A 27,661-nucleotide genomic window follows, 5' to 3' on the forward strand; every position below is an offset into this window, starting at 1 on the left:
TGTAAAAGAAACTGACTATTGGCAGGTGAGGTGGGGGGCAAATACTGGCAAGTAACTTATATTGCCCTTTTTGGATGATTTTAGCTTCTTCGATCAATTAAAGATGTAAATGAACCAAAATTTCTATCACATGATATACCTTTATTTAATGGAATAACTAGCGACTTATTTCCTGGTGTTAAACTTCCTGAAGCTGACTATCATGTAAGTAAATCTGTGAGAATGAATTTTTCTGAAAATAGATTCATTTGATGACTCAATACTTTTCAAAGTTTTATTACATGAGTGAAATTATTCTATTTGGATGAGAAACCCCTATTTTGGCCACTTTAATTAATGAAGATGAGTAGATTTCTGTACCGTCTGTTCTATGATACCAGGGTTAACAAGATTCAGGTCAAAGATAGTGTCCATTGTAAGAGTATGTTATTTCCTATCTTATGATATACTTACTACTGTGTATACCATAATACTATTGTGTACTTCAGCAGGGAGAAAAGGTGGTAAACTGAAAGTGGCAAAATATCCTATAGTTAACATAAGGATTTGTTTCTCAAATGTAAGTAATATACTGACTTCTTTTTAAAGGAAACAAACAATGTGCATTTCCAATTTCATTTAAATTATAGACATTATAATTGGGGCCAGCCTGGTGGCATAGGGGTTAAGTTCTCGTGCTCTGCTTCAGCAGCCTGGGGTTCACAGGTTCAGATCCTGGGCATGAATCTACACACTGCTCATCAAGCCATGCTGTGGTGGTGTCCCATATGCAAAGTAGAGGAAGACTGACACTGATGTTAGCTTAGGGACCATCTTCTTCAAGCAAAAAGAGGAAGATTGGCAACAGATGTTAGCTCAGGGCCAATCTTCCTCACAAAAATAAATAAATGAATAATAGACATTATAATGAGGCCTACATATATGTACACATAAGAATAAATGCCTACTGTTTATAGCTGTTATATAATGTAAAATCAAAAGAAATTTTAAAATTAATTATAGACAAAACACCAATTTTGATTTAGTGAGATAGATGGTGTGTGGCCAAAACTAAATTGTCACTTTATGGCATTTTCTATGGTAAAATGTGCAGTCAACATTCTTTTGAGTTTGGCATGCATAAACCACCTTTTGCTGTGTGATAATTCAGTCCTTCCACCTCTTTTCTCTATTGATATTACTGTAAAAAGTTTTCTTTGTTTGAGCTGTTATATCACTAAGGCATTACTTGGCTTAAAGTCATCATTTACTTTCTGTCCTTTTTTTTAATTTTCAAACTCAAATAGTACTATGCATCCTATGGTGGCATCAGATTAAGGTGATTCTAGAGTGTTTTCTAACACCAACAATGAATCCTCTGACTTTCTCAACACCAACTGGGTGTTCAACAATGCAATTCACTTCTGACACTAACTACCTGGAGGGTCGGATTCCACAGATTAAGGGCTCAGTCCTACCAGACTGCCCCTCACTTCAGACAGTAGTCTCAAGTCCTGGGCCACCTGTACTGACTGACTAACTATAAATCGGGGTTTCCACAACCCCCTGCCCCCAGGTTTAATAATTTGCTAGGACAGCTCATGGAACTTAGGAGCCCAGTTTACTTAAGTTTACTGGTTTACTTTAAAGGATACAACTCAGGAACAGCCAAATGGAAGATACGTGTAGGGTGAGGTATTGGGAGGTGGCAGCATGGAGCTTCCGTGCCCTCTCAGGGTGTGTCATCCTCCCTGCACCTTGATGGGTTCATCAAATCTGAGGCTTCCTGAATCTCATTGTTCCAGAGTTTTTATAGAGCTCAATCCTTGGCTCTCCCCTCCTCCTTCCCCAAAGGTTGGTAGGTGGGGCTGAAAGTTCCAACTCTCTAACCACTGGGACTTTCTGGTGACTGGCCCCATCCTGAGGCTATCTAGGGTCCCCACCCTAAGTCACCTCATTAGCCTAAACTCAGATGTGATTGAAAAAGGGCTCATTATGAATAACAAAAGATACTCCTGTGCCAGAACCGGGGGACAAAGACCACATATATTTTTGTATTGTACCACAGGTGACTATCAAGATGATTCAGGATATACTAATACGACTTTTTTTTAATCAAAATGAAAATACAAAATTTTAACATTCTCTTGGAGAACTCTTATACTCCCATGAATATAGCAATAGATCCATGAATCCATAGATTCCAGTTTGAAAAAAACTACTAGGGGTCAGCTCTAGGAGGTAGGCAGCTGAGCAGTTCAGTGTGCCCGCAGCCAAGCTGAGGCAAGCTGGGACCGTAGGAAAAACAAATACTACTCACTATACCATCTTGCTTTTTGATGTGTACTGTATGTTTGTTTTTCCTTTACTGACTTCTTTTGAGTTTCAGGTAATGTTTATTACTCCATTAATCTCTGTTGGCTTTTTAGTTTGACCTCAGTGGCCACTCCAGAGATTGCAATATACATCCTTGATTTATTATAATTTATCTTAAGTTTGTATTTCATAAACAATATAAGAACCTTAAATGGTGTAATTCCATTACCCACTCACCCCTGCCTATGATACCCTTGTTGTCATATATTTTACTTCTATTTGTTGTCAAGCAATGGGTTCACTCTGCTCACTGAGATCTGAGCCAATTAATCACGAGTTAGAGATCAAAAATGGAAGTTTAATTAGATTAGATTAGCCAGCAAATTGGAAGATGGGTGACTAATGTCTCCAAAACCCATCAAGGATCATAGCATCTTGAGACAGTTAAATCAGGAAAATGGGCAGCAAGGAGGGGATTTAGAAATGTACATGACGGATTCTTTTCTTCTGTCAATGATGATGAATATTCTACGAGTGTTCTTTCTTTCTGGAGGCCTTCTTATTCCCTGGGAAAATTCATTAAAATTGTTAAGAACAAAGCTATCAGAGTACCTCAGCAGGGGTATGTGCACAGGATCAGGGCCAGGAAATCATGAAAGCGTGCAGCAATTTATAATGATCACATGCTAGAAAGAGTTCAACTAGGAAAGGGTTATTGAGTGTAACAAGATGGCCTCACTTATGTTCACTTACCAGATGGCCTTACTTACTTTCACTCACATACTCATATTATAAACTCCACAATACATTGTTATTTTTTGCTTTAGGTATTAGTATTTGAAAAAAATAGTCTTTTATATTTTCCCTTTCTAGTGTTTTTTATTCCTTCCTGCAGATATGTGCTTTCATCTGGAATCTTTTCCCTTCCACATTAAGAACTTCCTTCAGTATTTCTTGTGTGCATGTGGTTCCTGTGGCAACAAATTCTCTCAGCTTTTGTTTGTTTGAAAATGTTTTTATTTAGCCTTCATTTTTGAAGGATATTTTCACCAGATATAGAAATCTACATTGGTGGGGTCTTCTCCCACCCCTACATCATTTTAAAGATGTTATTCTGTTAACTCCTGGCTTTCATTGTTGTACTTAGAAGATCAGAATTTTTTCTTATTCATGCTTCCTGAATGTAATGTGTTTTTTCTCTCTGTTTTTTTTTTTTTTAAGATTGGCACCTGGGCTAACAACTGTTGCCAATCTTTTTTTTTTTTTTTCTGCTTTATCTCCCCAAACCCCCCGATACATAGTTGTATATCTTAGTTGCAGGTCCTCCTAGTTATGGGATGTGGGACGCCGCCTCAACATGGCCTGATGAGGGGTGCCATGTCCACGCCCAGGATCTGAACCCTGGGCCGCTGCAGCGGAGCACGTGAACTTAACTATTCAGCCACGGAGCTGACCCCTCTCTGGCTATTTTTAATATTTTCTCTCTTTCCTTGTTTGACTGTATGCCTAGTGTTTTTGTTTTGTATTTGTCCTGCTTGGGATTGGCTGCACTTGTTGAATTTGTGGATTGATGTTTTTCTCCAGAAAATTCTCAGTAATTATCTTTTAAAATATTTTTTCTGTTCTATTTTCTTTCTCTTGTCCTTTTGGAACTCCAATTACATGTATGTTAGACCATTTTATTTTGTCTCACATGTCTGTTATTATGTTTTTAATTTGTTTATTTCATTTTTTATCTATGCTTTAGTTTAGATACTTTTTATTGACCTGTCTTAAAGATTAATGGTCCTTTCTTTAGCTTTGTCCAGTCTGCTGACAAGCATATCCAATGAATTCTTAATTTCACATATTTTATTTTTTCAGTTTTAGTGTGTCCAATTTTATTTTATTAAGAGATCTCATTTCTTTGCTTAAATTCTTCACCTATTTTCTGTCATATTGTCTATTTTCTTTTATACATTTATAAAAGTTATTTTAATGTCAATGTCTGCTAATTATGACATCAGGGTCATCTGCAAGTTTGTTTTGTTTACTGTTTTTTCTCTTGATCATCAGCTATTTCTTATGATTTGTAAATTTTGATTTTATGTTAAAAATGGTGTATAAAATACTTTAGAGGGGGGGCTGGCCCCGTGGCCGAGTGGTTAAGTTCGCGCGCTCCGCTGCAGGCGGCCCAGTGTTTCGTTGGTTCGAATCCTGGGCGTGGACATGGCACTACTCATCAAACCACGCTGAGGCAGCATCCCACATGCCACAACTAGATGGACCCACAATGAAGAATATATGTACTGGGGGGCTTTGGGGAGAAAAAGGAAAAAAATAAAATCTTTAAAAAAAAAAAATACTTTAGAGGCTAAATTGGTATTATTTTCCTGCAGAAAAACCATCTTGTTCCTTTGTCAGATAGCTAGATTAAGCTGCTGGTCAATTCAATCAGGAGTTGACCTAAGCCAGAGTTTTGTTGAAGCATTATTTAGCTTTGGTTTACCTCTGGTTTTAAATGTCTTTAGAGTGAGAATTGTCCTACTGTATTATAGGGGCCTCCCTCTAGCAGTGTTTTGGCATATAAACATCCCAAGGCTAAGGAAGTCTCTCTCTGTGTGCCTTTCTGCCTAAGCCCTTGATTTCTTGTGTCACCTCACACTCAGCAAAAGTGTAGGCAGTAGGGAGAACCAGCTTTGTGTTTGAGCCTCTTCAGATTCAAATCTGTCACACAAGCCCAAATGATTATTAAAATCTCTGTTGGAGGGGCTGGTCCCATGGCCGAGTGGTTAAGTTTGCGCACTCCGCTGCAGGCGGCCCAGTGTTGCTTTAGTTCGAATCCTGGGTGCGGACATGGCACTGCTCATCAGACCACGCTGAGGCAGCGTCCCACATGCCACAAACTGGAAGAACCCACAACGAAGAATACACAACTATGTACCGGGGGGCTTTGGGGAGAAAAAGGAAAAAATAAAATCTTTAAAAAAAAAAAAAAAAAAGAAAAAATCTCTGTTGGAGTCTCCTTACTTCAGCAAAGTCCCTCTGCCTATAGCAGGCCCAATCCAGTGCCCTCCTATGTCCACACCTGAAAAATGCAATGGCAAGATTAGCTGTTGATTTGTGCTCACCTAGGAAATGTCATCCTTTTCTGAAATTTAGATCCTTTAGACTTATTTGTATCCCAAGTGCTCCTGTATCTTTAAAACTGTTGTGATTTTTTTAGCCTCTTTGTTTATTTCCACTTACTGCAGTGTGAAGGATTGTTTAGCATATCGTTCTATATCTTAACCAAAAGTGAAATTCTGCAAAACACTATTAAAAGGAGTGTTTTTTTCATGCAGCATATACCCAATACTATGATGCTATGATTGTTAATAACTTATAATAAGGAATACTAATATTTTAAAGTATTTTAATTCTATTTGTTCCTCTTGTTAATTAAATAAATAAAGCTTTAAGAAATAATTTATCAATATAAGAAGATACAATTTTCTTATTTCTAAATGAAAAGTCTGCATTTATAAGGCATGTATGACATGGTTTATAACATCATTTTGTAGAAATGCATTCTATTTTTCTTTTATTTTAGGAATTTTTGGAATGTGCTCATGAAGCCTGCAAAGCACATAATCTTCAGCCTGTTAAATTTTTTATTGAAAAAATGATTCAGACATATGAAATGATGATTGTTAGACATGGGTAAGATTATAGATTATCATTGTCTGCCATAGTTAGATGTTATTTTTTATTAAACCATTAAAACAACTAAAATATGTGACCCAAAAGACTCAGCAAACTTTGTATGCTGAATAGGCTAGGGAGCAAACACTCCCCACACCCGAATTCCAATCCCAGTGGCTTAAAAACAAAGGTTTATTTCTCTCTCATGCTACAGATCTAACAAGGATTGGTAAACAGTACTCATTCAATGATGTAGCACTAATTACCATCACAATTTGCCCTTTTGGTCATCAGATATTTTATTCACTCTCCTTCATGCACGTAAAATGCACTCTTCCCTTCCCAGGGAGACAACCTAAAAGTTCTGGTCAATCAATGAACAGACTCAAAGTCTAGAATCTCTGGGTGATGCATGATAGTTTCTGTGTCAGATTTGGAAGTTGTTCCTCTTGATCCTATAAACTAGAAAAACAAGTTATCTGCCCTCCACACATACAGTATTATATTAGTGGGTTTACCAGAACAGAATTATCAGAGCTAATCTCCCACTCAGAAATTGAAGAATAGGAGACACAGCTAACACTGGTTGGTAGCAATACTGAAACCCAGCAGGGAATGTAGGGAGGGTCCCAATTCCAGAAAGAGATTGACTGTGAAGCTAATGGAGTTTAAATTTCAGGATCTCTCACTTGTAGGGGCCCCTCCAAGGAGTTATAATCATTTTGTACACAAAATTTATTGTATAGTGTGTCATTAAAGTGGCGGTGAACATTTCATAATTACATGAAGTGTACTCATAATTACATTTTTTTTTTCCCTTGGAAAGCCTCCCCCACCAATTGTATAAACTTAAAGCCACATAAAACCTGGATCCATTTATGCTTTATTTTGCTCCCTGGGAGGGGCTTTCCAATGAACTGTTCTCCATGGACCTTGGTTCAACCTCCTGAGAGGTCTTTCCATTTTCTTTCCTGGTCACACATGGAGTAGACAATAGAGAAAATGTCTTCAAGAGCTGAGAAATGTTTTTAGCCTGCTTCCTACCTATAGAAAGTTGAGGTCTCAAAGGTCATGATTTTTTTAAAGGCAGAATTTTTTTTTAAAAATCTTCGTATAATGTAAAATTTCAACATATACAAAAATAGAGAATAGTACAATCAACCCTCATGCATCCTGTACCTGAGGATGATTTTTAAGTCTTAAACATTCACATGTATTTTAGCCTAAACATGTGGTTTCTTTGTCAGTAAACTCTCTCAAAAACTTAATAAGCTTCTTATCTATTTGGTTTCAGGCAGCTCCGTGTGCCAGTAGCCAAAACTACATCCTTATTATGTCATAGCTTTCTGTATTTCCATGTAGTATCCTTAAACTATCAGGCTTAATTGAGAGGCCACACCCTTCATCTCTTTTCCCTGAATTATGTTATCCTTCTGAAATGATTACTAGGAACCATATTAATCTTTCGTAGGTTTTTGTAAAGTGAAACAGTGTCCCTTGATTTGATCCTTGATGCTAGGCTGAGTAGATCTTTGTTGTTCAAAGGTTTTTTCAATTCATCTTTCACAAATTGGAGATGAGAATAAGTTGCCTCGTTCAATCATGCAAATTCCTGAATTTCTGGACTCCCTCTATTCTCTTTCATTCCAGCTTGAAACTCGCCATTTTTTTCTGGGCTCATTTCTTTCTTGTAGTTCCTTGTTAAATGCAGCCATCAGGTGCCATTATATACTAATAATATTCTGTTCACTCTCCTTTTCCCCTAAAACTACAATTTCATTAGGTATATTATCTATCTTCCAGGTTATCTCAAGGGATAAGTTTACCAAATGTTTCATCATTGTGTAACATTAATTGCTAATCTTTTAGCCTCTGATAACACTTAATTTGCCACCCATGACCTGGCCTTTAAGCCAATGCCATATATTTTCATCTTTTTTATTATATCAAGAATACCTTCCGCCTTCTACATACAAATTTGTGTCAGTAAGGATGGGCTAGGTTATTTTGTTGAGGCAATCAGCACTCAAATCTTAGTGACTTAAAAATGAAGGTTCATTTCTCATTCATGCTGTGTCCATTATAGATTAACAGCAAGGTTCTGCTCATCTTCATTACTCAGGGTCCCAGTCTGTTGGGGCAGCCACCATCTCAGCATTATGGGTCACAGCTGTGCTAGAGGGAAAAGAGAAAGCTCAGTAAGGTCCCTCCCTGGCAATTATCTATTCCCTCGTAGAAGTAACACCCATCATTTCCACTTATTACTCATTAGTCACCTAGTATTTCCATGAGATGGAGAGGAATCCTACTACGTGCCAGGAGAGAGGAGATTCAGAAGTATTTGGCAAAGAGCACTAATAATTACTCTTGCAAGTGAAGACTTAGGGAAAGGGAACCCTTCCCACTCCTCTCCTTAGAAGGCCCCAAGTTATTTTTTTAATTTTATTTTAAGAGTATACAATTGTTAAGTTTTCATTTTCATTTGGAGATTTTTTATTATATTCTCTTTTATAGATAACGGTATTAATGTAGAGAATTTGATTTAGAGATCAACCAGTTCAGAAGTTAAATATATTTTCCTTGTGTCTGAGAAAAATCCATATAATTTCAAAAATTACATGTAGTAACCATATAATTTATCATAGGGTAAAATTTTAAATACTAGTATGTAGGCAAATAATTTAATTTACAATTATTTTTTAGGATCTTATTGTACAGTTATTTCTTTTCCTTCATAGTTTTATGTTAGTAGGAGAGCCTTTTGCTGCTAAGACAAAAGTTCTGCATATGCTGGCTGATACTCTAACTCTAATGAATGAACGTGGCTATGGAGAGGAAGAAAAGGTCATTTATAGGACTGTAAACCCCAAATCCATTACTATGGGCCAACTTTTTGGACAGTTTGACCCAGTGTCTCATGAGGTAATCCAAAGTGTAAACATTCTCAAGTCTTATTGACAATGCATATTAAACCAAGAAATTTGAAATGTTTTCTTATTATCACTTTATAGTTTTGTAAAGGAAGCTTTCCAACTCTTCCTTTTTTCCTCCTCAGTGGACTGATGGTATTGTGGCTAATACTTTTAGAGAATTTGCCTTATCAGAAACACCTGACCGGAAATGGGTTGTATTTGATGGTCCCATTGACACTTTGTGGATAGAGAGCATGAACACAGTATTGGATGATAATAAAAAGGTAAACCATGATGATTAAAAGCAAAACAGATGCACAATAGGAATATACCTAACACTACTGGATCATAAACTTAAAAAATGGTTAATATGGTAAATTTAATGTTATATGTTTTTTACCAAAATTTACAAAAGCAAAGCAGGGCCAGCCCCAGTGGCCTAGTGGTTAAGTTCAACAGCCCAGGTTGGGTTCCTGGGCTCAGACCTACACCAATTGTCTGTCAACTGCAGTGTTCTGGCAGTGGCTCACCTACAAAAAGAGGAAGATTGGCAGCAGACGTTAGCTCAGGGTAATCTTCCTCAGCAAAAAGAAAAAAAATCAGATAGAGACATGCTTAAGCAATTTTGTGTTCAACAATTAATTGACTATGACAATAAAGGCTGCAGCAAGTTGAATAAAGTTTATAAATTATCTTTTCAATGAAAACTATGCTGTCATAAATCTTTACTTAATTTTTTTATAGAATGAAAATATGTTGTATTAAAATTACTGTCTTGGGGCCAGCCCATTCGTGCAGTGGTTAAGTTTGCACGTTCCACTTCTTGGTGGCCCGGGGTTCGCCAGTTCGGATCCCGGGTGCGGACATGGCACTGCTTGGCAAAAGCCATGCTGTGGTAGGCGTCCCACTTATAAAGTAGAGGAAGATGGGCATGGCTGTTAGCTCAGGGCCAATCTTCCTCACCAAAAAGAGGAGGATTGGCAGTTAGCTCAGGGCTAGTCTTCCTCAAAAAAACAAAACAACAACAACAAAAACTACTGTGTTAGCAGGAAGGCATAGTAATATAATAGGTGATAATAAGTTAAGTGACTCTAGTCTTATGGCTTCTTACAAAACTTTGAGTTAAGATTTTAGGAGAAAATAAAAGGGCTTCATTCCTTTTTGAAGACATTGAATGCTTCAGTGCTTATATGTAGAACATTGCCTTAGAAGCTGTGAGATATACAAAAAACTAGAAAATGGAAGTCTTCTAGTATTTATTTTAATTGAGAGGTAACATACATAGAGTATAAAATATGCACTAAGTTTAGATTTAGATTTTTTTTTACGTATGGGTATACTGACATAACCATCACCTAAAGATGTGTAAAATTTCTTGTACCCTACAAACTTCACTCCTGTCCCTTCCCGACTGATATACCCTCCCCCAGGAGAATCACTATTCTAACTTCTGCTGTGATAAATTAACTTTGCTGGTTCTTGAATTTCATGTAAATGGAAACCTACTCTTTAGTATTTTCCTTCTCTTCATCAGTATATTATCTGTGATATTCATGTTGTTGTAGTTCCATTTTATTGATTGATTTATTCTTTTTATATCTGTATTAGTATTCTGCTGTATGAATATATCACAATTTATTTTCATACTTACGTGAAATAACTACACTACTAAATAAGCAAATTAATTTAATTAGCATTCAAACATATCCTCCAGTACTTTATCATAGATGGGTAGTCATTTTTTCATATTCTTTCTTTCATTTATTCAGTCATATTGATTGAGCTAAGGGGGGAAATTAAACAGACAAGAAGTAGTGATGATTCAGAAGAGAGGGGTTAATCAGTAGAGTCAAGTCTAAGGATTCAGAGCCAGGTGAAAGGATCGTCTCCTACTGGAGGAAAGGGAAGCAGGAGAGGATAGGGATAGATACAGGCAAATCTATGGATTTGATGGTGGAAATCTGAAGGGAAATCCTTCTGATGATTTATTTTTTCTTTGTGAAGTGTTACGCCCTGGTTCTTTGCACACTTGAGGGAAAAGGGGAAGATTTAAATTAGCCGTTATTTAAATTTTATTTAATTAATTTATTAATTTTATTTTGTTAGCTAAAATTAAATATAAATAGCCACACATGACTACTGGCTAGCATATTGGAAGTTCCAGCTCTAGACCATTCATTTATTTTACAGATAAGAAACAGATTCAGAAATGTTAAATGTCACGTTGTTGACATACAACTACATAGGGGCAAGACTGGGATGAGAGTGATGATTGTAGAAGCAGAGAAGAAACACTGAAAAATAAATGAAGAGGAAGAATTTAAAAGACTTAGTAATGAATTTAATTTGGAATATCAATAACTAATAATAATTATTAAAATTATTAAACGTTAACGATAATTCCAAAGGTAGAAGTCAAGGAGATTGAGAAGATAGGATGGCTTTAATAATAATGGATAAGAAAGGAATTTGGTGGAAAGGGAGCAGTTGATAAATTCAGTCTTTTACATATTTGAGCAAAGAGGAACGTTTTAGATTAAAAGAAATCAAGGGGAGATAGCAAACATAATACATGGTCTTTGATTGGATTTTGGTTTGAATAAATCAGTTGAAAAGACATTTCTGGTACAACTGAGGAAATTTGTGTATTGGCTGAGCATTTGATGATATTAAGGAATTATTGATAATTTCGTTAGATGTGATAATGTTATTGTGGTTATATGGAAAAGTCCTTATTTTTCAGAGATGGATATTGACATATTTGGATGTGAAGTGCTCTTTAAAAATGCTTAAAAAAAGATGAAGCAAATATGGCAAAATGTTAACATTGGTTAAATCTAGGAGATGGGTATTGAGTGTTCATACTATTCTCTATTTTCTATTTTCTTTAATAAAAAGGTCTTCTGACAGCTATATAAAATCAGAAGTATTTCATTTAATTTTATTGATAAAAAGAACTGAGATTTGGGTAGGGTTTTACAGTTTTTGCAGTATGTCATGTAGTTCCCCTCCCCCCTAACTCTATGAGAGAGAAATTATCTCTGTTTATAGATGAAGAGGCTGAGACTCAGGATGTTAAGTGTTTGCTTACCTAGTAAGTAATTGACAGAGCTAATCTAGAATTACAATTTTCTGGCTTCCATTCTAATACTTATTCATTATATCCCAGGATATACATTATCTGATAAATAGAATAAAATTTTATCTGAGAAGTTTGAGATTTTTTAAGATAAACATTTGAAAAATAATTGCCTTTAGCTTTGCCTTATGAGTGGGGAAATCATTCAAATGTCTCCTCAAATGAGCCTCATCTTTGAAGCAATGGACCTTTCCCAGGCTTCGGTAAGTTCATAATTTAATGTGAGTAGTTTGTTTATTTGTTCATTTACTCATTCTTTCATTTAATCAATAACTATTTTTTGTTGGGTGTCAGAAGATGACTTAGGCACTAGAAATACAAAGATGAATAAGGCAGTGTATGCTTATTTAGGGAAGATGAGAAGTGTGCTGATAAATAATCCCAGTATAGAGCTACATGTTAAGTGCCCTAAGAATATGGGGGGGGTGGTGAGCCTCCTCCATATATACAACAGGTGAATACAAGAGGTGAATGGGTAGAGGAGGACCATGGAAAATGTTTAAGTGTTTGATCTGGTTTTGAGGGGTAACACTTCTCCAGGGAGATTGGTTGGGGCCAGGCGTTTCAAATCATGGCAAGATGGTATGTAAAGACCTGAAGCCATGACATGTCCAGGGAACTGTAACTGCAAATAGTTTCATCTAATGTGTGTGAGGCTGTAGAGGAAGACAGGAGCCAGATCATGAGGGGCCTTATAAGTCATGCAAAGAAGTAGTTAATAGCTTCCAGGTACTACTGGTATAAAAGCAACATTAGAAAAAGAAAACTTGTCTATTTTTTCTAGCCCGCCACCGTAAGCCGCTGTGGTATGATTTATTTGGAACCTTCACAGTTAGGATGGGAACCGCTTATGTCTTCATGGTTGAACTCACTGAAGGGACCTCTACAAGAACCAGATCATCAAGCTCTTCTGAAAGCACTTTTTCACTGGTTAATACCGCCCACTTTAAGGGTTCGTAAGAAAAAATGCAAGGTAACACCGTAATTTTCTGACTCACTCAAGTTTCTTTAGTTTCCCGTTCAATTTTATGAAGTGTGAAGTCACAATGGTAGAATAAATAACTAAAATCAGTTTCACCTTAGACATTTAGTATCCACTTTTTAAAATTTGAAATATTTGTTGTGACAATCAGTGATTTACATGCAGTTGTAAGAAATAGTAGAAAGATCTCATGTACACTTCACCCCGTTTCCCCCAATGGTAACATTTGGAAGACCATATTATAATAGCACAAGAAGGATATTGACATTGATGCTATCGACTAATCTTATTCAAATTCCCTTAGTTTTGTTTGCACTCAGGTATATGTGTGTGTGTGTGTGTGTGTGTGTATGTGTGTATGTATGTTTATCCCTCTAGGTTGTTGTTTTTTTTTCTTCTGCTTTTTCTCCCCAGTACATAGTTGTATATTCTAGCTGTGGGTCTTTCTAGTTGTGGTGCGTGGGCCACCGCCCCAGTGCGGCCTGATGAGCAGTGCCATGTCCGTGCCCAGGATCGGAACCAGTGAAACCCTGGGCTGCCCAAGCGGAACGCATGAATCCAACCACTTGGCCTTGGGGCCGGCCCCTGGGTTTTATTTTTTTAATTTTTTAAAGTAAAAATTTTGCAACAACATGGACGAATAAAAATATTTGAAGTGTACAACATGATGATTTGATATACATATACATAGTGAAATGATTACTATAGTCAAGGTAATTAACATGTCATCTCCTCAAATAGTTAACTGTATTTGTGTGTGTGTGAGAGAGCACCTGAAATCTACTCTCCTAGCAAATTTCCAGTACTGATACAGTATTATTAACTGTAGTCATCATGCTGTACATTAGATCTCTAGACTTACTCATCCTACATAACTGCAACTTTATACCCTTTGCCTAATGTCTCCCAATTTCCCTGACCTCCCCACGCCTGGTAACCACTGTTTTATTCTCTGGTTTTATGTGTTCAACTTTTAGTTTCTCCACATAAGTGAGATCATGCAGTTTCTCCATTCGATGTCTGGCTTATTTCACTTATGATAATGTCTTCAAGGTTCATCCATGTTGTTCCAAATGGCAGGATTTCCTTCTTTTATAGGGCTGAATAATATTCCATTGTATACATATACTACAATTTCTTTATCCATTCATCCATCAGTGGAAACTTTGTTTTCATATCTTGGCTATTGTGAATAATGCTGCAATGAACATGGGACCACAGATATCTCTTTGAGGTACTGATTTCATTTCTTTTGGGTATATACCCAGAAAAGGGATTGCTGTATCATATGGTCGTTCTATTTTTAGTTCTTTGAGGATTCTCCATTCTGTTTTCAGTAATGGCTGTACCAATTTACGTTCCCACCGACAGTGCAAAGGGTTCTCTTTTCTCCACATCCTCACCAAGACTTGTCATCTTTTATCTTTTTGACAATAGCCATCCTAACAGATGTGAGGTGATCTCTTACTATGGTGTTGATTTGCATCTTCCTCACGATTAGTGATGTTGAATGCTTTTTCATATACCTGTTGGCTGTTTTTACGTTTTCTCTGGAAAAAAATGTCTATTCAGGTCCTTTGCCTATTTTTAAATTGGGTTGTTTGTTTTACTGCTATTTGGTTGTATGAGTTCCTTGTATATTTTGGATATTAACCCCTTATCAGATATATGGTTTGCAAATATTTTCTCAATCCATAGGTTGCCTTTTCATTTTGTTGATTGTTTCCTTTGCTGTATAGAAGCTTTTAGTTTGATGAAGTCCCACCTGTTTATTTTTGCTTTTGTTGCCTGAGCTTTTGGTGTCATATCCAAAAAATCATTGTCAAGGCCAATGTCAAGGAGGTTTTTCCCTATATTTTCTTCCGGGAGTTTTATGATTTCAGATTTTATGTTTAATTCATTTTGAGTTGATTTTTGTGTGTGGTGTAAGATAAGGATCCAATTTCATTCTTTTACATGTAGATACTCAATTTTCCCATCATTTATTGAAGAGACTATCCTTTCCCCATTGTGTGTTCTTGTCCTTGTTGAAGATCAGTTGACTGTATATGCTTGGGTTTATTTCTGGGCATTCCATTCTGTTCCATTGGTTTATATGTTTGTTTTTATGCCAGTACCCTACTGTTTTGATTCCTAGAGCTTTGTAATGTAATTTGAAATCAGGAAGTGTGATGCCTTCAACTCTGTTCTTTCTCAAGATTATATGCCATTGGAATTTTTGTAGGGATTGCATTGAATCTGTAGATCACTTTGGGTAGTACGCACATTTTAACAATGTTAATTTTTTCAGTTCATGAACGTGGGATAATCTTTCCATTTATTTGTGTCTTCTTCAGTTTTTTTCATTAATATTTTATAGTTTTCAATGTATAGATCTTTCACTTCTTTAGTTAAATTTATTCCTAAGTATTTTATTCTTTTTGATGCTATCGTAAATGGGATTGTTTTCTTGATTTCCTTTTCAGATGGATCATTGTATAAACAAATGCAAGTAATTTTCATATTTTGGTTTTATATCCAGCAACTTTACTGAATTCGTTTATTAGTTCTAACAGGGTTTTTTTTGGTTTTGTTTTGCATGAGGTCTTTAGGGTTTTCTATATATAGGATCATGTTATCTGCAAACAGAGATAATTTTACTCTTCCTTTCTGATTTGGATGCCTTATATTTCTTTTTCTTGTCTGATTGCTCTTGTTAGTACTTGTTGAAGAGAAGTGGTGAGATTGGGCATCCTTGCCTTGTAACCAGATCTTAGAGGAAAAGCTTTCAGTTTTTCCCCACTGATTATGATTTTAGCTGTGGGCTTTTCATAAATGGCCTCTATTGTATTGAGGAGATTTCCTTGCATATCTATTTTATTGAGAGGTTTTGTCATGAATGAGTGTTGAACAGAAAATGCTTTTTCTGAATCTATTGAGATGATCGTGAGGTTTTTATCTTTCATTCTGTTAATGTGGTGTATCACATTGATTGATTTGCATATGTTAAACCAACTTTGCTTCTCAGGAATAAATCCCACTTGGTGTGATGTATAGTCTTTTTGATGTATTGTTGAATTCAGTTTGCTAGTGTTCATTGAGGATTTTTGCATCTATATTCATCAGAGATATTGGCCTGTAGTTTTCTTTTCTTCTGGTGTCTTTGTCTGGTGTTGGTATTAAGGTGATGCTGGCTTCATAAAAATGAGTTTAGAAGTATTCCCTCTACTTCTATTTTTTGGAAGAGTTTAAGAAGGATTGGTATTAATTCTTCTTTGAATGTTTGGTAGAATTCAGCCATGTAGTCATCTGGTCCTGGTCTTTTCTTTGTTGGGAAGTTTTTGATTACTACTTCAATCTCCTTATTTCTTATTGGTCTATTTAGGCTTTCTGTTTCTTGTTGATTCAGTCTTGGTAGGTTCTCTGTTTCTAGGAATTTATCCATTTCTTCTAGGTTCTAGGTCTGATTAGTTTGCATGTAATTGTTCATGATGGTCCTTATGATTCTTTTTATTTCTGAGTCATCCATTGTAATGTCTTCTCTTTCATTTATGATTTTATTTGTTTGAGTCTTCTCTCTTTTTTTCTTAATCTATCTAAGGTTTATTGATTTTATTTATCTTGTCAACTTTTTCTATTCTCTATTTGATTTATTTCTGCTCTGCTCTTTATTATTTCCTTCCTTATGCTAACTTTGGGTTTAGTTTTTTCTTTTTTTAGAGGTGTAAAGTTAGGTTGTTCACTTGAGATCTTTCTTCTTTTTTAATGTAAACGTTTATTGCTATAAATTTCCTCAAAGTACTGCTTTTAATGCATCTCATAAGTTTTGGTGTATTGTCTTGCCATTTTCATCTCAAGATAGTTTTTGATTTTCATTCTGAATTCTTGTTTGATCTAGAGGTTGTTCAAGAGTGTGTTATTTAGTTTACATGTATCTGTGAATTTTCCTGGTTTCTTGCTGTTATTGATAACTAGTTTCATTCTGTTGTGATTGGAAAAGATATTTGATATAATTTCTATTGTAAATTTGTTGACTTGTTTTGTGACCTAACATGTGATCTATCCTGGAGAATGTTCCATGTGAGCTTGAGAAGAATGTGTATTCTTCCGCTGTTAGGTGGAAAGCTTTGTGTATGTCTGTTAGGTCCGTTTGGTCTATAGTATTGTTCAAACCACTGTTTCTACATCCTGCTATCAGGATGAAGATTCCAAAACAAAAAATCATTCCATTTATTCCCCTACTTAAAACCCTCCATTGGAACCCTATTTCTCTTAGCATGAGATCCTTAATGCAGATGATAAATCCTTTCAGTATCTGACCCTTGTCTACTTTGCAAGCCTTATTTCTTGCCATTCCTCTTTCACACCCTATTTTCATATCCTACAGAATCCCCTTGATACTCTGTGTCCACTTACATCTCCATTTCTGTGTATATGCACTTTCCCCTGCCTTGAGCATCCTTCCCTTGTGCACCTGGCTAACTCATTTTCCTTCCAAATTCAGCTCAGCTCTTACTTCATCTGGGAAGCCTTCCTTGACTTATTTCTTTCCTGTTTCCCTCCTTGTCCTGCTCCCTAGGTCTGTACTAATTGTTTATCCCAAATACTTTAGTAGCCTCCCCTCACCCTGGGACTTCCTCTATTGTGTTATCATTATACCATATTATTTTTGTCTATTTAATTTCAATATCACTCCTTTTCAGAGATCATGTGGTTTTTTTCCCATATCTCCTAGCTTGGTATATAGGTACAGTATGTTTTTCATAAATGTTTGTTGACTAAATAATTGAATGAATGGCTGTTAGAGACTTCATTTCTGCTATCCTGAGAACATTATTTATTCTCTTACAGTAGCTAGTTTTCATTTCTCAGAGATTTTAGAATAAGAATATATTATCTATAATTGTGTGATATAACATGCTAAACTAAAATATTTGAGAGATGTTTTTATCAAGCCTGTGATTTAAATCCTTTAAATGTCATAAAGACCTTATGGAAACCATGTATGCTTTTATCAGTTTTTTAAATGAAATATTTATCTTTTTGTATTCTCCAAATAAGATGAAAGTAAAGAAAAAAGTATCATCCTTTTTACTTTGCAGGAACTGATTCCTACAAGTGATAGCAATGTGGTTGTATCTCTCACACGCCTCTTTGAAGTATTACTCTGTAACGTGGTAGAAAATGACCCTACAAGCAAGCACATTCGTGTTTGGATTATGGTTGGTTTTATACTTTATGTGGTTTATTAATTATAGAATCAAATATGCCCTTGGCCGATGATACTTGTATCGAGAAAGACATTCTAGGATCCAGAGCTGTTTTTTGGTGAGCACCAAAAGAATAGTTGAAGGCGTTAAAGTTGCCCTGACTTGGTATTCTGATTTAAAAAAATACTTCAAAGAAAGTACAGTATATCAGAATGAAGCAAAACTATCGTATTATTTATGAAAGAATAATTTGATAAACACTTACTAAGGTGACTTGATATTAATCCAGTACGGACTTTAGGTGAATTGACTTTGTCTTAATGTTAAGCAAGAATGTAGACTGCAACAAGCGGGCTACAAAAGACCAGGAGCAGGCAGCCACCAGCTGGGTGGAGCGTCGCGGGCAGAATCCATAAAGCACATGGGTAGGGAGGAGTCAGTGGTCCAGTTTAGCTAACGTCTGGAGGTCAAGAAAGGCCAGAGAACATGGCTATAAAGGAACCAAAGGAAAAGAGTGTTTTATTCTCTTCCCTGGTCTATGCTACTTTCCATCCACCACCTTATTCCTGAGTGCCTCGATCTCCTCTACTCACTTCTGCTCTGTGGTAATAGCAGTTCCCTCCCATTGTTTTCCCTTCACCTTTTTGCCACAGAAAGTCTTCTACCTCAGACATCTCACATTCCAGGGTTCCCTGCTAACCATAATCTCTCCATTTTCTCCTCCCTTTTTGCCTTTATTTTCCTTCACTTTGGAAGAAATTGAACAGACATGTTTGAAGTATAATTTATTTGTATCCTTTTTCCTCCCTAAGTTTAGAACTGTCTTTCACAGAACTAGTTTTTAATATTTTTCCATACCTATCAGTGTTACCTTGTTATAAAATAAAAATATCCTAGGAATAGTTCACCTCTATAACTTTCACGTTGTGTACTTTCTGAAAATTTTCATTCTGTTGGTAAACCTAAACTCCTCCGAAATTTTTAACGGTTCAGAATCACTTTTAGCGACTCATGTAGATTGATACCTGCTTGAAAATTTCCTCTCTTCAAATATATTTGATATGTTTTTTTAACTCGATAAGGCATGTACCTAGAGCAAAATTCATAAGGCAACAGTAGATTTTCCCTCCATACCAGTTCCCCAGCCACCCTCACGGCCACCACTACTACCAGTGCCTTGTGTAGCCTGCTAGAGGCATTTGATGCGTACTCTCTTTTATTCGTAAACATTTTTTACACATTTTAACATACTATGCATCCTGATTTGCATCTTTTCTCACAGTATACCTTGGAGATCGTTCCGTATCAGTACTTATAGAGTTATCTTCTTTTTTAACAGCTACATGTATTCCAGTGTACGTAGCATAATCCAATTAAGCAGACCCCTATTGGAGAACAGTTGGGTTGCTTCTGATCTTTTGTGATCACAAACAGTGCTGTAGTGAATATTCTTACACATATATCATTTTAACAGATGAGGATACGTTTGAGGATAAATTCTTAAAAGAAAAATTCCTAGGTCATTTGGCATGGGCATTTTAAATTTAGATAGATAGTGCCAGAGAAATGACTCTTTATGTGACTAAGCTGTGTTCCATTTCACTTTGTTTATAAATCTGACCTTTTCCAAGTAGGTTAACCAGGACTTAATGTGTTAAATTTTAGTTAATTTGTTAAAAATTTCTTTTAAATAATTAGTTTAAATTAAACTTTTAAAAAAAATTTTTTTAACCAACAGGCTTGCTTTATATTTTCTTTGATTTGGTCCATTGGAGGAAGTTGTGATACAGATGGTCGTGTTGCTTTTGATGTTTACATACGATTAATCCTACTGGGAAAAGATGAAGACAACCCAGTGCCTGACTCTGTGGGTAAATGGGAATGCCACTTTGATGAAAAAGGCCTGGTCTATGACTACATGTATGAGGTATGACATACAATGCTTATCATAAGCTATAAAACATAAAATCTTAGATCAACAGACAAAATGGGGTTCCCATCCTAGAGTTATTTTGACTCCTATGGTTAGTGTTTTAGTCCCTTCTCTTTAGTTTCTCCTCTTACAACTTGTGGACAGTATAGATAAACTTGCTTTAGGAATATTTTATAATTTGAGATTTAAATTAATTTTAAACAGCAAGCCTTTGAATAATCATTTGATTCATGCAAATTTTACTTCACAGAGCCATAAGATCTGGATAGAGCCTTAAACACAATTTTACTGAAATCTCAAGGTTTGTAGATAAAGAAGGAAACTCAGCAAGGCAAGTGGCTAGCAGAACCAGGACTTGAACCCAGCTCTCCTGACTGCCAGTGCAGAAATCTTTCCCCAAAACCATGCAAACACAGAATTTTAAGAATATGACCAGAAAGAGAGTTTCATCCTCATTAGTCACAGTGGAAAGTCAATAAAACAATCTGTAACACTAAAAAATCAAGAGGTGATAACTAAGCATATTCTTTAAGAATTGGAGGTGAATACCAAAATATCCGGCTTAAAGAGGTAAAGGTAGTTGCTACTAGAGAGGAGGAAATGAGAGTGAGAAATTGCTGTTTTTCTTAACCTTGTAAAACTTTTGTCTCTAAAATATGCACATGTATAACTTTGTTAAAATAAAAGCTAAAACCTAAAAAATTAAGAATATGAATTACTAAAAAAACATTCACCCAAACTTGCAAAATTGCCGCCATCCAGACAGATTATATCCATGTACAACTTGCTAGAAAGTAGGAAAAGACTCTTAGATGCCAGCCATAGCACTGGAGCAGGGACCAAGAGACCTACTACTTTGCTTGTTGGTGAGAGGCCTTGGGATCTCCAGGGAAGGGCAGGACCACCTGCAGAGAAAGAGAAGAGTGAGGGGACGGGTGGATTAGGGAGGCACTCGGCGTGTCAGGACAGCAGCTATTTAGCCACTGGTTCAGAAGAATTTCAATATTGTAACAATGCCAGTATGCCCTGGCTGAATATCAGCCTGGATCAGAATGCCAAAGAGAATAATTTTAAAGAAAAAAATGTAGTGAGTTCATTCGATATTTTGCTTCTAGTTAGATTATTGCTCCTTTACTTTAAACTATGAAAACACGAAGCCAAAGTCCAGTAAATTGTAACTTGAGCTATATGAGAGTGGCTCCCAAATAAATACTTGACATATCAAAAGGATATCTTGAAGATATTTTGGGAAGATTAGAGTATTAAGAGGGCATAGAGGCAAAAATATCTGACATTCTAGATACGATGAATTTATGATAACTAAATTTCATTAAGTTCTTCAGGTTATCATTGAAAAGGAAAATTAATCTAAAGAAAAATGTGTATTTCTTAAATTGGGAGGTGGATTCATGGGTGCTTATTGATCTGCTTCATGACTTAAAAATGTTATAGTCATTATTTTGGATGAATCTAATATTTCATAATAAGAAAGGGAAAAGATTAAAGTTTTTAAAAGCAAATATAACAGTGTGTTAAAAAGAGCCTTTCAGATATCAAGTGCATGGTTATAATACTTTAAAACTTATGTTCTTTTGTAGTTGAAAAACCGAGGTCGCTGGCTCCATTGGAATGAATTAATTAAAAGTACTAATTTAGGAGATAAACGTGTCAGGATTCAAGATATCATAGTGCCTACAATGGACACTATTAGATACACATTTCTAATGGATTTGAGTATTACCTATGCAAAGTAAGAAACTCTGTTATAAACATGCATTTTAACTAGAACAGTGCCATTTTATTAGGATCATCAGGTTTTTGAAGTAAAGTTTGAGGTCATCCATCTTCAGATAACTGGGACCCTGGGGAACTAATTGACATGTCCACAGTGACATCTGTTACTTGTGGCACACCTTGAATCCAGGTTTCCTAGTGCCTACCCCAAGACCGTTTCCATCATACTTTCTTGCCTCATGAGCCACCTTGCATTTCTTTTATTTATAATAACAGACAAGAATTCAGTTGCAGTGTTATTGTTAAAAAGGTATGCATTCTATTGAAAGGTTCACTGCACTCCTGAGGTATCAGACTAACCGTGATCCACATTCTGCCACTATATTTAGCATTTTTCAAATATCTCCTATGCCAGTTAAGATTAAAAACTCAGACTTAAATCAAAAGAGCACATCAAAAAAGAGTACATGAAACTGATTAGAAGCCTAGCACGCACCATAGGCATATCTATACCAACTTTCTTAGTAACATTTTTGTAGTTAATTTTTCTTTTAAAACTTTAGGCATAATTTATCATTAATACTATTTAAGCTAGACGAGCTTACGTAATATGCATGAATGTCATGTTTTGTTTGTTTTTGATAAAGAACCTGGTTCTGAGTGAATTTTGTGACAATTTTATCTTGTTTAATTAAAAAAACAGGAAAAATAGCTTATGAGGGAACATTATTTTATCCCTATTTTGTACCTGTAGTTGCATTTTTGCATTTAGAAGCTAGTATTACAAACTTTCTTAGGGAAGAAAGGCACTTGTCAACTCTGGGGAATGCCTATTACAGGAGTTATTTTGTGCCATGAACCATTTGTCAGAATAATGGTTTTAAATGAATAAGTACAAACATAAGATTACAAGGAAAGCACATCATGAAATATATTTATTAAAATATTTAACAAATTTGGGCTAGAGTATTAATACATGTGCTTCTTTGTTAACACATTAAATAAGATCTAGTGGTCTGATGACTATCATAATTTTGAAGAAGTAATAGGTGTGTTATTTTAAGATATCTGTAGCAATTGTAATATTTAGGATAATGTCTTAAATATTTCTCTTGGTGACAAAGACACAGGTCCTATTAATACGACTGCTCCAATTTAGTTAAGAATAGTGAAAGTAAAGATAAAAACCTTTTGTCATCCCATTTCACACGTTCTCTGAATATTGTCTAAGAATGTCTTCAGTTTGTCCATGGACCCCAAGCTAAGGATAGTATTTATTTGATAAGATTATTTTAATAAATAGTTTTCCATAAAGCAAGTGTTACCAGACTGGGAGATGTAGATGAATTCTCAGGGGCCATTAGTTCTAAAAGAATTTTATGTTATGCTCCAGTGATAATTTTAAAAATTAGTATTAGCATAGTTTGGGTCACTTAGATGACCCCTTATAACTGAATACTGCTGCTCCGTTTTAGTGCCAGCCTTTGAGTTTATCTTTAAGGGTTTGGGGTGGTGCCCAGTTATCACTCAAAGTGACAGTGTTTAATTTTAATTCAGTATTTCTCAAACCGAGATTCCTCAGAGTTCTGTGAACATAAACTCATAGGATTTTTTTCCCTTTAAAACTGGTTATGATTGCTCAAGAATGAGAAACTCTGCTTGAAGCCTCACTGAATGGAGAATTTCTTAGAGTTTGCTTTTAGACAAGTATTTTTAGTTAGTAACTCTGTCATGATTCTAAAATGCTATTAACCGGTATACATAACTATTTAGCTTTAGAATTCACTGTGATTTAGTTTCTCACAAAAACTTTATGCTATTGAGATAACTGTGAAACAGCCTAAACCTATCTTACTGTCATCATCTTATTAGTCTATTCCGCACTGCACCTGCTTGCCTGTATGTCTCACTAAAAAGTACTGCATCACTTTTCTGAGCAGACAAACTCTGACTGTCTTTTTTGAAAGGTTAAGCATGTTATCACTTGTTTTATGAGTGTTTTTGCATACAGGAATTTACATCTATTCAAATAATGGTTTGTTAGTAATAGTAAGCAAAAATGTGTGCTGGTCATTACTTTTACTAGTCTTTCATGAAATAACAATGATAGATTAAAATGTGAGTTTTTAGATGAGGATGATTTGATTGTCATTTACGTTTTCAACTAATTCCAACCTCTTTTAGTAGGAATGTGTTCTGACTTTTTCCCCTTTTGAATGATGTGTTCATTGTTTTCATAAAGGCCACTGCTTTTTGTGGGTCCAACGGGTACAGGAAAGTCAGTGTATGTGAAGGATAAGCTAATGAATCACTTGGAAAAGGACCAGTACTTTCCGTTTTATGTTAATTTCTCTGCACGGACCAGTGCCAACCAGGTTCAGGTTAGTTTAAAGCCAGAAACATGAGTCTATAATTATTAATCTTTTTTGCCTTATTTGATTAGTATTTAAAATTGCATATTAAATGAGTAGCTGTGTAAATCTTCTATGAATTTAAATAAAACATCAAAACTTTTATTTTTGGTGGTACAAGTTTTAAAAATCAAGTTTAAAGGACAAAAGTTCAAGAAAACATTTTTGCATTAATACTGGATTATTGAGCTTTGTCACCTTTTTTTTAAGCTGGAGAAGAAGGAACAACTGATTTCTTAACTAGAGAAATGTATGTAAGAGAAGGGAGGGGGAAGAGAGAGAAAGAAAGAGAGAACTTTTGATCGTTCTTTCTAGACTCTCTTAAATCGTTTTTAGGGACATTTACTGCTTACTGAAGTTCTGTCAGTGAAAGATCTTTCAAACCATAGACTATTACATGACCTTCTGTGACAGGTACCATGTGGCTATGCATCCCATTCTTTTTTTTTTTTTTTAATTTTTATTTTTTTCGGATGTACATCATATTTCAAATTCTGGATACATTACATCATGTTCACCACCCGAACACTAATTATAGTTATGCATCCCATTCTTTACCCCCAAATGTTCCCAGATGAAAGTACTCCATGAGACCTTTCTAATCACCATTTTTATCATCCATTCCTAAATTTATGTGTGTACATTCTCTCCTGGCCTATAGAGTTCATTTCCATTGTTTTAAGCCTATAGAATTCCTTAATTTTCTTAATTTCAAAATCTTACAAATTTAGATTACACTTTTAGATATTGAGTAAGTTAAGGTTAATAGATATCTTGGGGTATCTAATGAAGAAAATATTTCACGTATGTGCACATATATAAAAATTATAATATAAATATTATATAATATAAATGTAATATGTATATATGTAACAATTTTGAATACGTAGAAGGATTTCAATAAATGCTCTTTGAATGATATTGAACATGAAGTTTGGTATCACTCTAAAAAATGAGTAAACACACATGCACATAGTGCTGCTTGGCATTATTTCCTTACGTGATTAGACTGTTAAATGCCTTTTTTTTTTCTGGTGATAAGTATGGCTTTAAATATACTACTCTTCCTTCTTTATATTTTAGAATATTATTATGAATAGATTGGATAAAAGACGCAAAGGAGTTTTTGGACCACCTATGGGAAAGAAGTGTATAATTTTTATAGATGACATGAATATGCCTGCATTGGAGAAATATGGAGCTCAACCTCCTATTGAATTATTACGACAATTTTTTGACTGCGGGAATTGGTAACTATTTAATTGAAGTTTTAATTAGCCATGCTGAAGTCATTTCTTTGTTCTCTTTTTCTATTTTATTTTACTTTTTTATCTTTTATTTTTTTTAAGATTGGCACCTGAGCTAAAAACTGTTGCCAATCTTTTTTTTTCTGCTTATTCTCCCCAAATCCCCCTAGTACATAGTTGTATATTATTTAGTTGTGGGTCCTTCTAGTTGTGGCATGTGGGACGCCTCCTCAGCATGACCTGATGAGTGATGCTGTGTCCATGCCCAGGATCTGAACCAGTGAAACCCTGGGCCACTGAAGCAGAGCGCATGAACTTAACTACTTGACCACAGGGCCGGCCCCCTATTTTTTTTCACCTTTAATCACAAATTTATTCCCAAATGTTATCAGTAAGGTGTTTTATCAACACAAATAATTCATAGTCAATCTACAAATCAAAATTGGGGTGAGTTTATTATGAGCCAGTTTTGAGAACTATAGCCTGAGAGAATGCTTCCACCAAGGCAAGAAGCACTCCAAAGAAGCGGGGTGTACAGAGTGGTTATATACCATCTTGAAACAAGGAACATACATCACATATGACAGGAATATCTCTTTTACTACTGTCACGAGATGCTTTGCTAGCACAGCAGGTCAGTGGTCACAAGATGAGCACAGCAAGCCAGTGGTCAGCAGATCATTGGTCACGAGATGAGGACAGTAGGTCAGTAATTAATCCTTAGTTTCTGGGAAGAAATGCCTATCTATAAGGAAGTGCTGATATGGAGGAAAGGCAACATCCCTATCTTTCAGGGCATCATTCTCGGCTTTGGGATGTTGTATATCTCTTTTTCTGTTTTAGTTTCTCACATCAAAAGAATACATATTTAAAGTTATTTGTGGAAGGAAATGGTTGCTCAGATTTTCCTATATGTTACAGAAATTTTTGGAAGACTTTTCTAGACCTTTTTACACCATTCTTTCCTGTGAATGTGTGAGTTAGATAAATGGGATAAATTATCCAGTATTGGAAATGTGTTTATTCAATAATATAGTAAATTCTTTCCTTTTCAACTGTTATTTTCAATTATTGGAAATAACTTACAGATTACATCTTTCAAAGTACCATTCCCCCAGGGCTGAGAATTTGTGGGTAGTTTCCAACCTAAGTAACCGTAATCAGTACCCTATGTTTCCACCATTTTCAATTCTCTGTATTTTCTGTGACTGTTTGGAACCACCATAGTTTTGAGATAGTTTGGTTTTGACGGCAATTTCATAGATAACTCTTCTGCTCCCTCCACCTGAATTTATGATGAGATGATCAGTTTCCAACATGTTAAGACATTGTATCTTTTAGTGAGGATTAGTAATTCTTCATTTACTCCTCTTAAATATACTTTCCTAATCCCCAATATGCCATGATTTTTATTTCAAGGTAAAGACTAACTAATTTTGAAGTGAATAAATTTTTGTTATTACTGAAAACCCTTAGAATCCTGCCTCCAGGAGATGACCACTGTTAATAGTGCATTCCCCATTCCTCCCAGGTTTTTTTTCTATATAAATATGTTTTTATTTTTTAAAAACATAGACTCATATTACACATAATGTTTTGCAACTTATTTGCACTTAAATGTTGATCTTGAACACCTATCCGTATTATTTGTCTCACTCATTTTATTGGCTATTATAATACCGTTTAGTTGTGTGGATCTTGCCATAATTTATTTAACCAGTCCCCCATTGACAGTTATTAGCATTGTTGCCAAAAATTAAGTCATATTTTTATAATTCTAGCATACTGTAAGACTAAGGACTGGCTATATAGATTTCTCCCACCCCACTTTTTGCTTCAATATTAAAGGACTTAATGGCCTCTTGGATATAGGCACCTTTTCACTCTGAGTGGTTCTAACTAAAGTGAGCTATTTATAAAGTCCTTTCTGATTAAAACTTCTTTGGAGCATTGTTATTTCCTAATTGGTTCCTTTTTATATAACAAAAGTGTATAGGTACTACGTAGACATCCTTATGTGCTCTGAAGATAAGATTTGAAATGAGAAAAAGAAATCAGGACTTTGCTGTAAGTAGGATGACTATATGAGTTATTTTTCAAACTGGGACATTCATGAGAGTAGAAGGGGAGAATTATTAATAATTACTCCAGGACAA

At 35.3% G+C, this 27,661-nt stretch overlaps 1 protein-coding gene across 15 annotated transcripts in view; it reads left to right on the forward strand.

Annotated features, from left to right (window-relative positions):
- The window catches only part of DNAH12 (dynein axonemal heavy chain 12), a 205,102-nt gene that overhangs the window by 85,760 nt on the left and 91,681 nt on the right, over positions 1 to 27,661 (forward strand). For 14 of the 15 annotated variants that reach the window (XR_006886240.1, XM_046646842.1, XM_046646833.1 and 11 more), the window contains 11 exons: positions 85 to 204; positions 5,867 to 5,976; positions 8,697 to 8,880; positions 9,014 to 9,154; positions 12,129 to 12,212; positions 12,794 to 12,982; positions 18,073 to 18,192; positions 19,919 to 20,107; positions 21,712 to 21,863; positions 24,090 to 24,228; positions 25,342 to 25,508. Coding sequence is in view for 14 of the 15 variants with exons in the window: in XM_046646842.1 (XP_046502798.1) it covers positions 85 to 204; positions 5,867 to 5,976; positions 8,697 to 8,880; positions 9,014 to 9,154; positions 12,129 to 12,212; positions 12,794 to 12,982; positions 18,073 to 18,192; positions 19,919 to 20,107; positions 21,712 to 21,863; positions 24,090 to 24,228; positions 25,342 to 25,508 (1,595 nt within the window). In the remaining variant the exon portion in view is untranslated. The remainder of the gene's footprint in view (positions 1 to 84; positions 205 to 5,866; positions 5,977 to 8,696; positions 8,881 to 9,013; positions 9,155 to 12,128; positions 12,213 to 12,793; positions 12,983 to 18,072; positions 18,193 to 19,918; positions 20,108 to 21,711; positions 21,864 to 24,089; positions 24,229 to 25,341; positions 25,509 to 27,661) is intronic. The other variant, XM_046646869.1, reaches the window with a different exon arrangement.

This window comes from Equus quagga, chromosome 1, assembly GCF_021613505.1.
Source record: "Equus quagga isolate Etosha38 chromosome 1, UCLA_HA_Equagga_1.0, whole genome shotgun sequence".
Taxonomy (NCBI): Eukaryota; Metazoa; Chordata; class Mammalia; order Perissodactyla; family Equidae; genus Equus; species Equus quagga.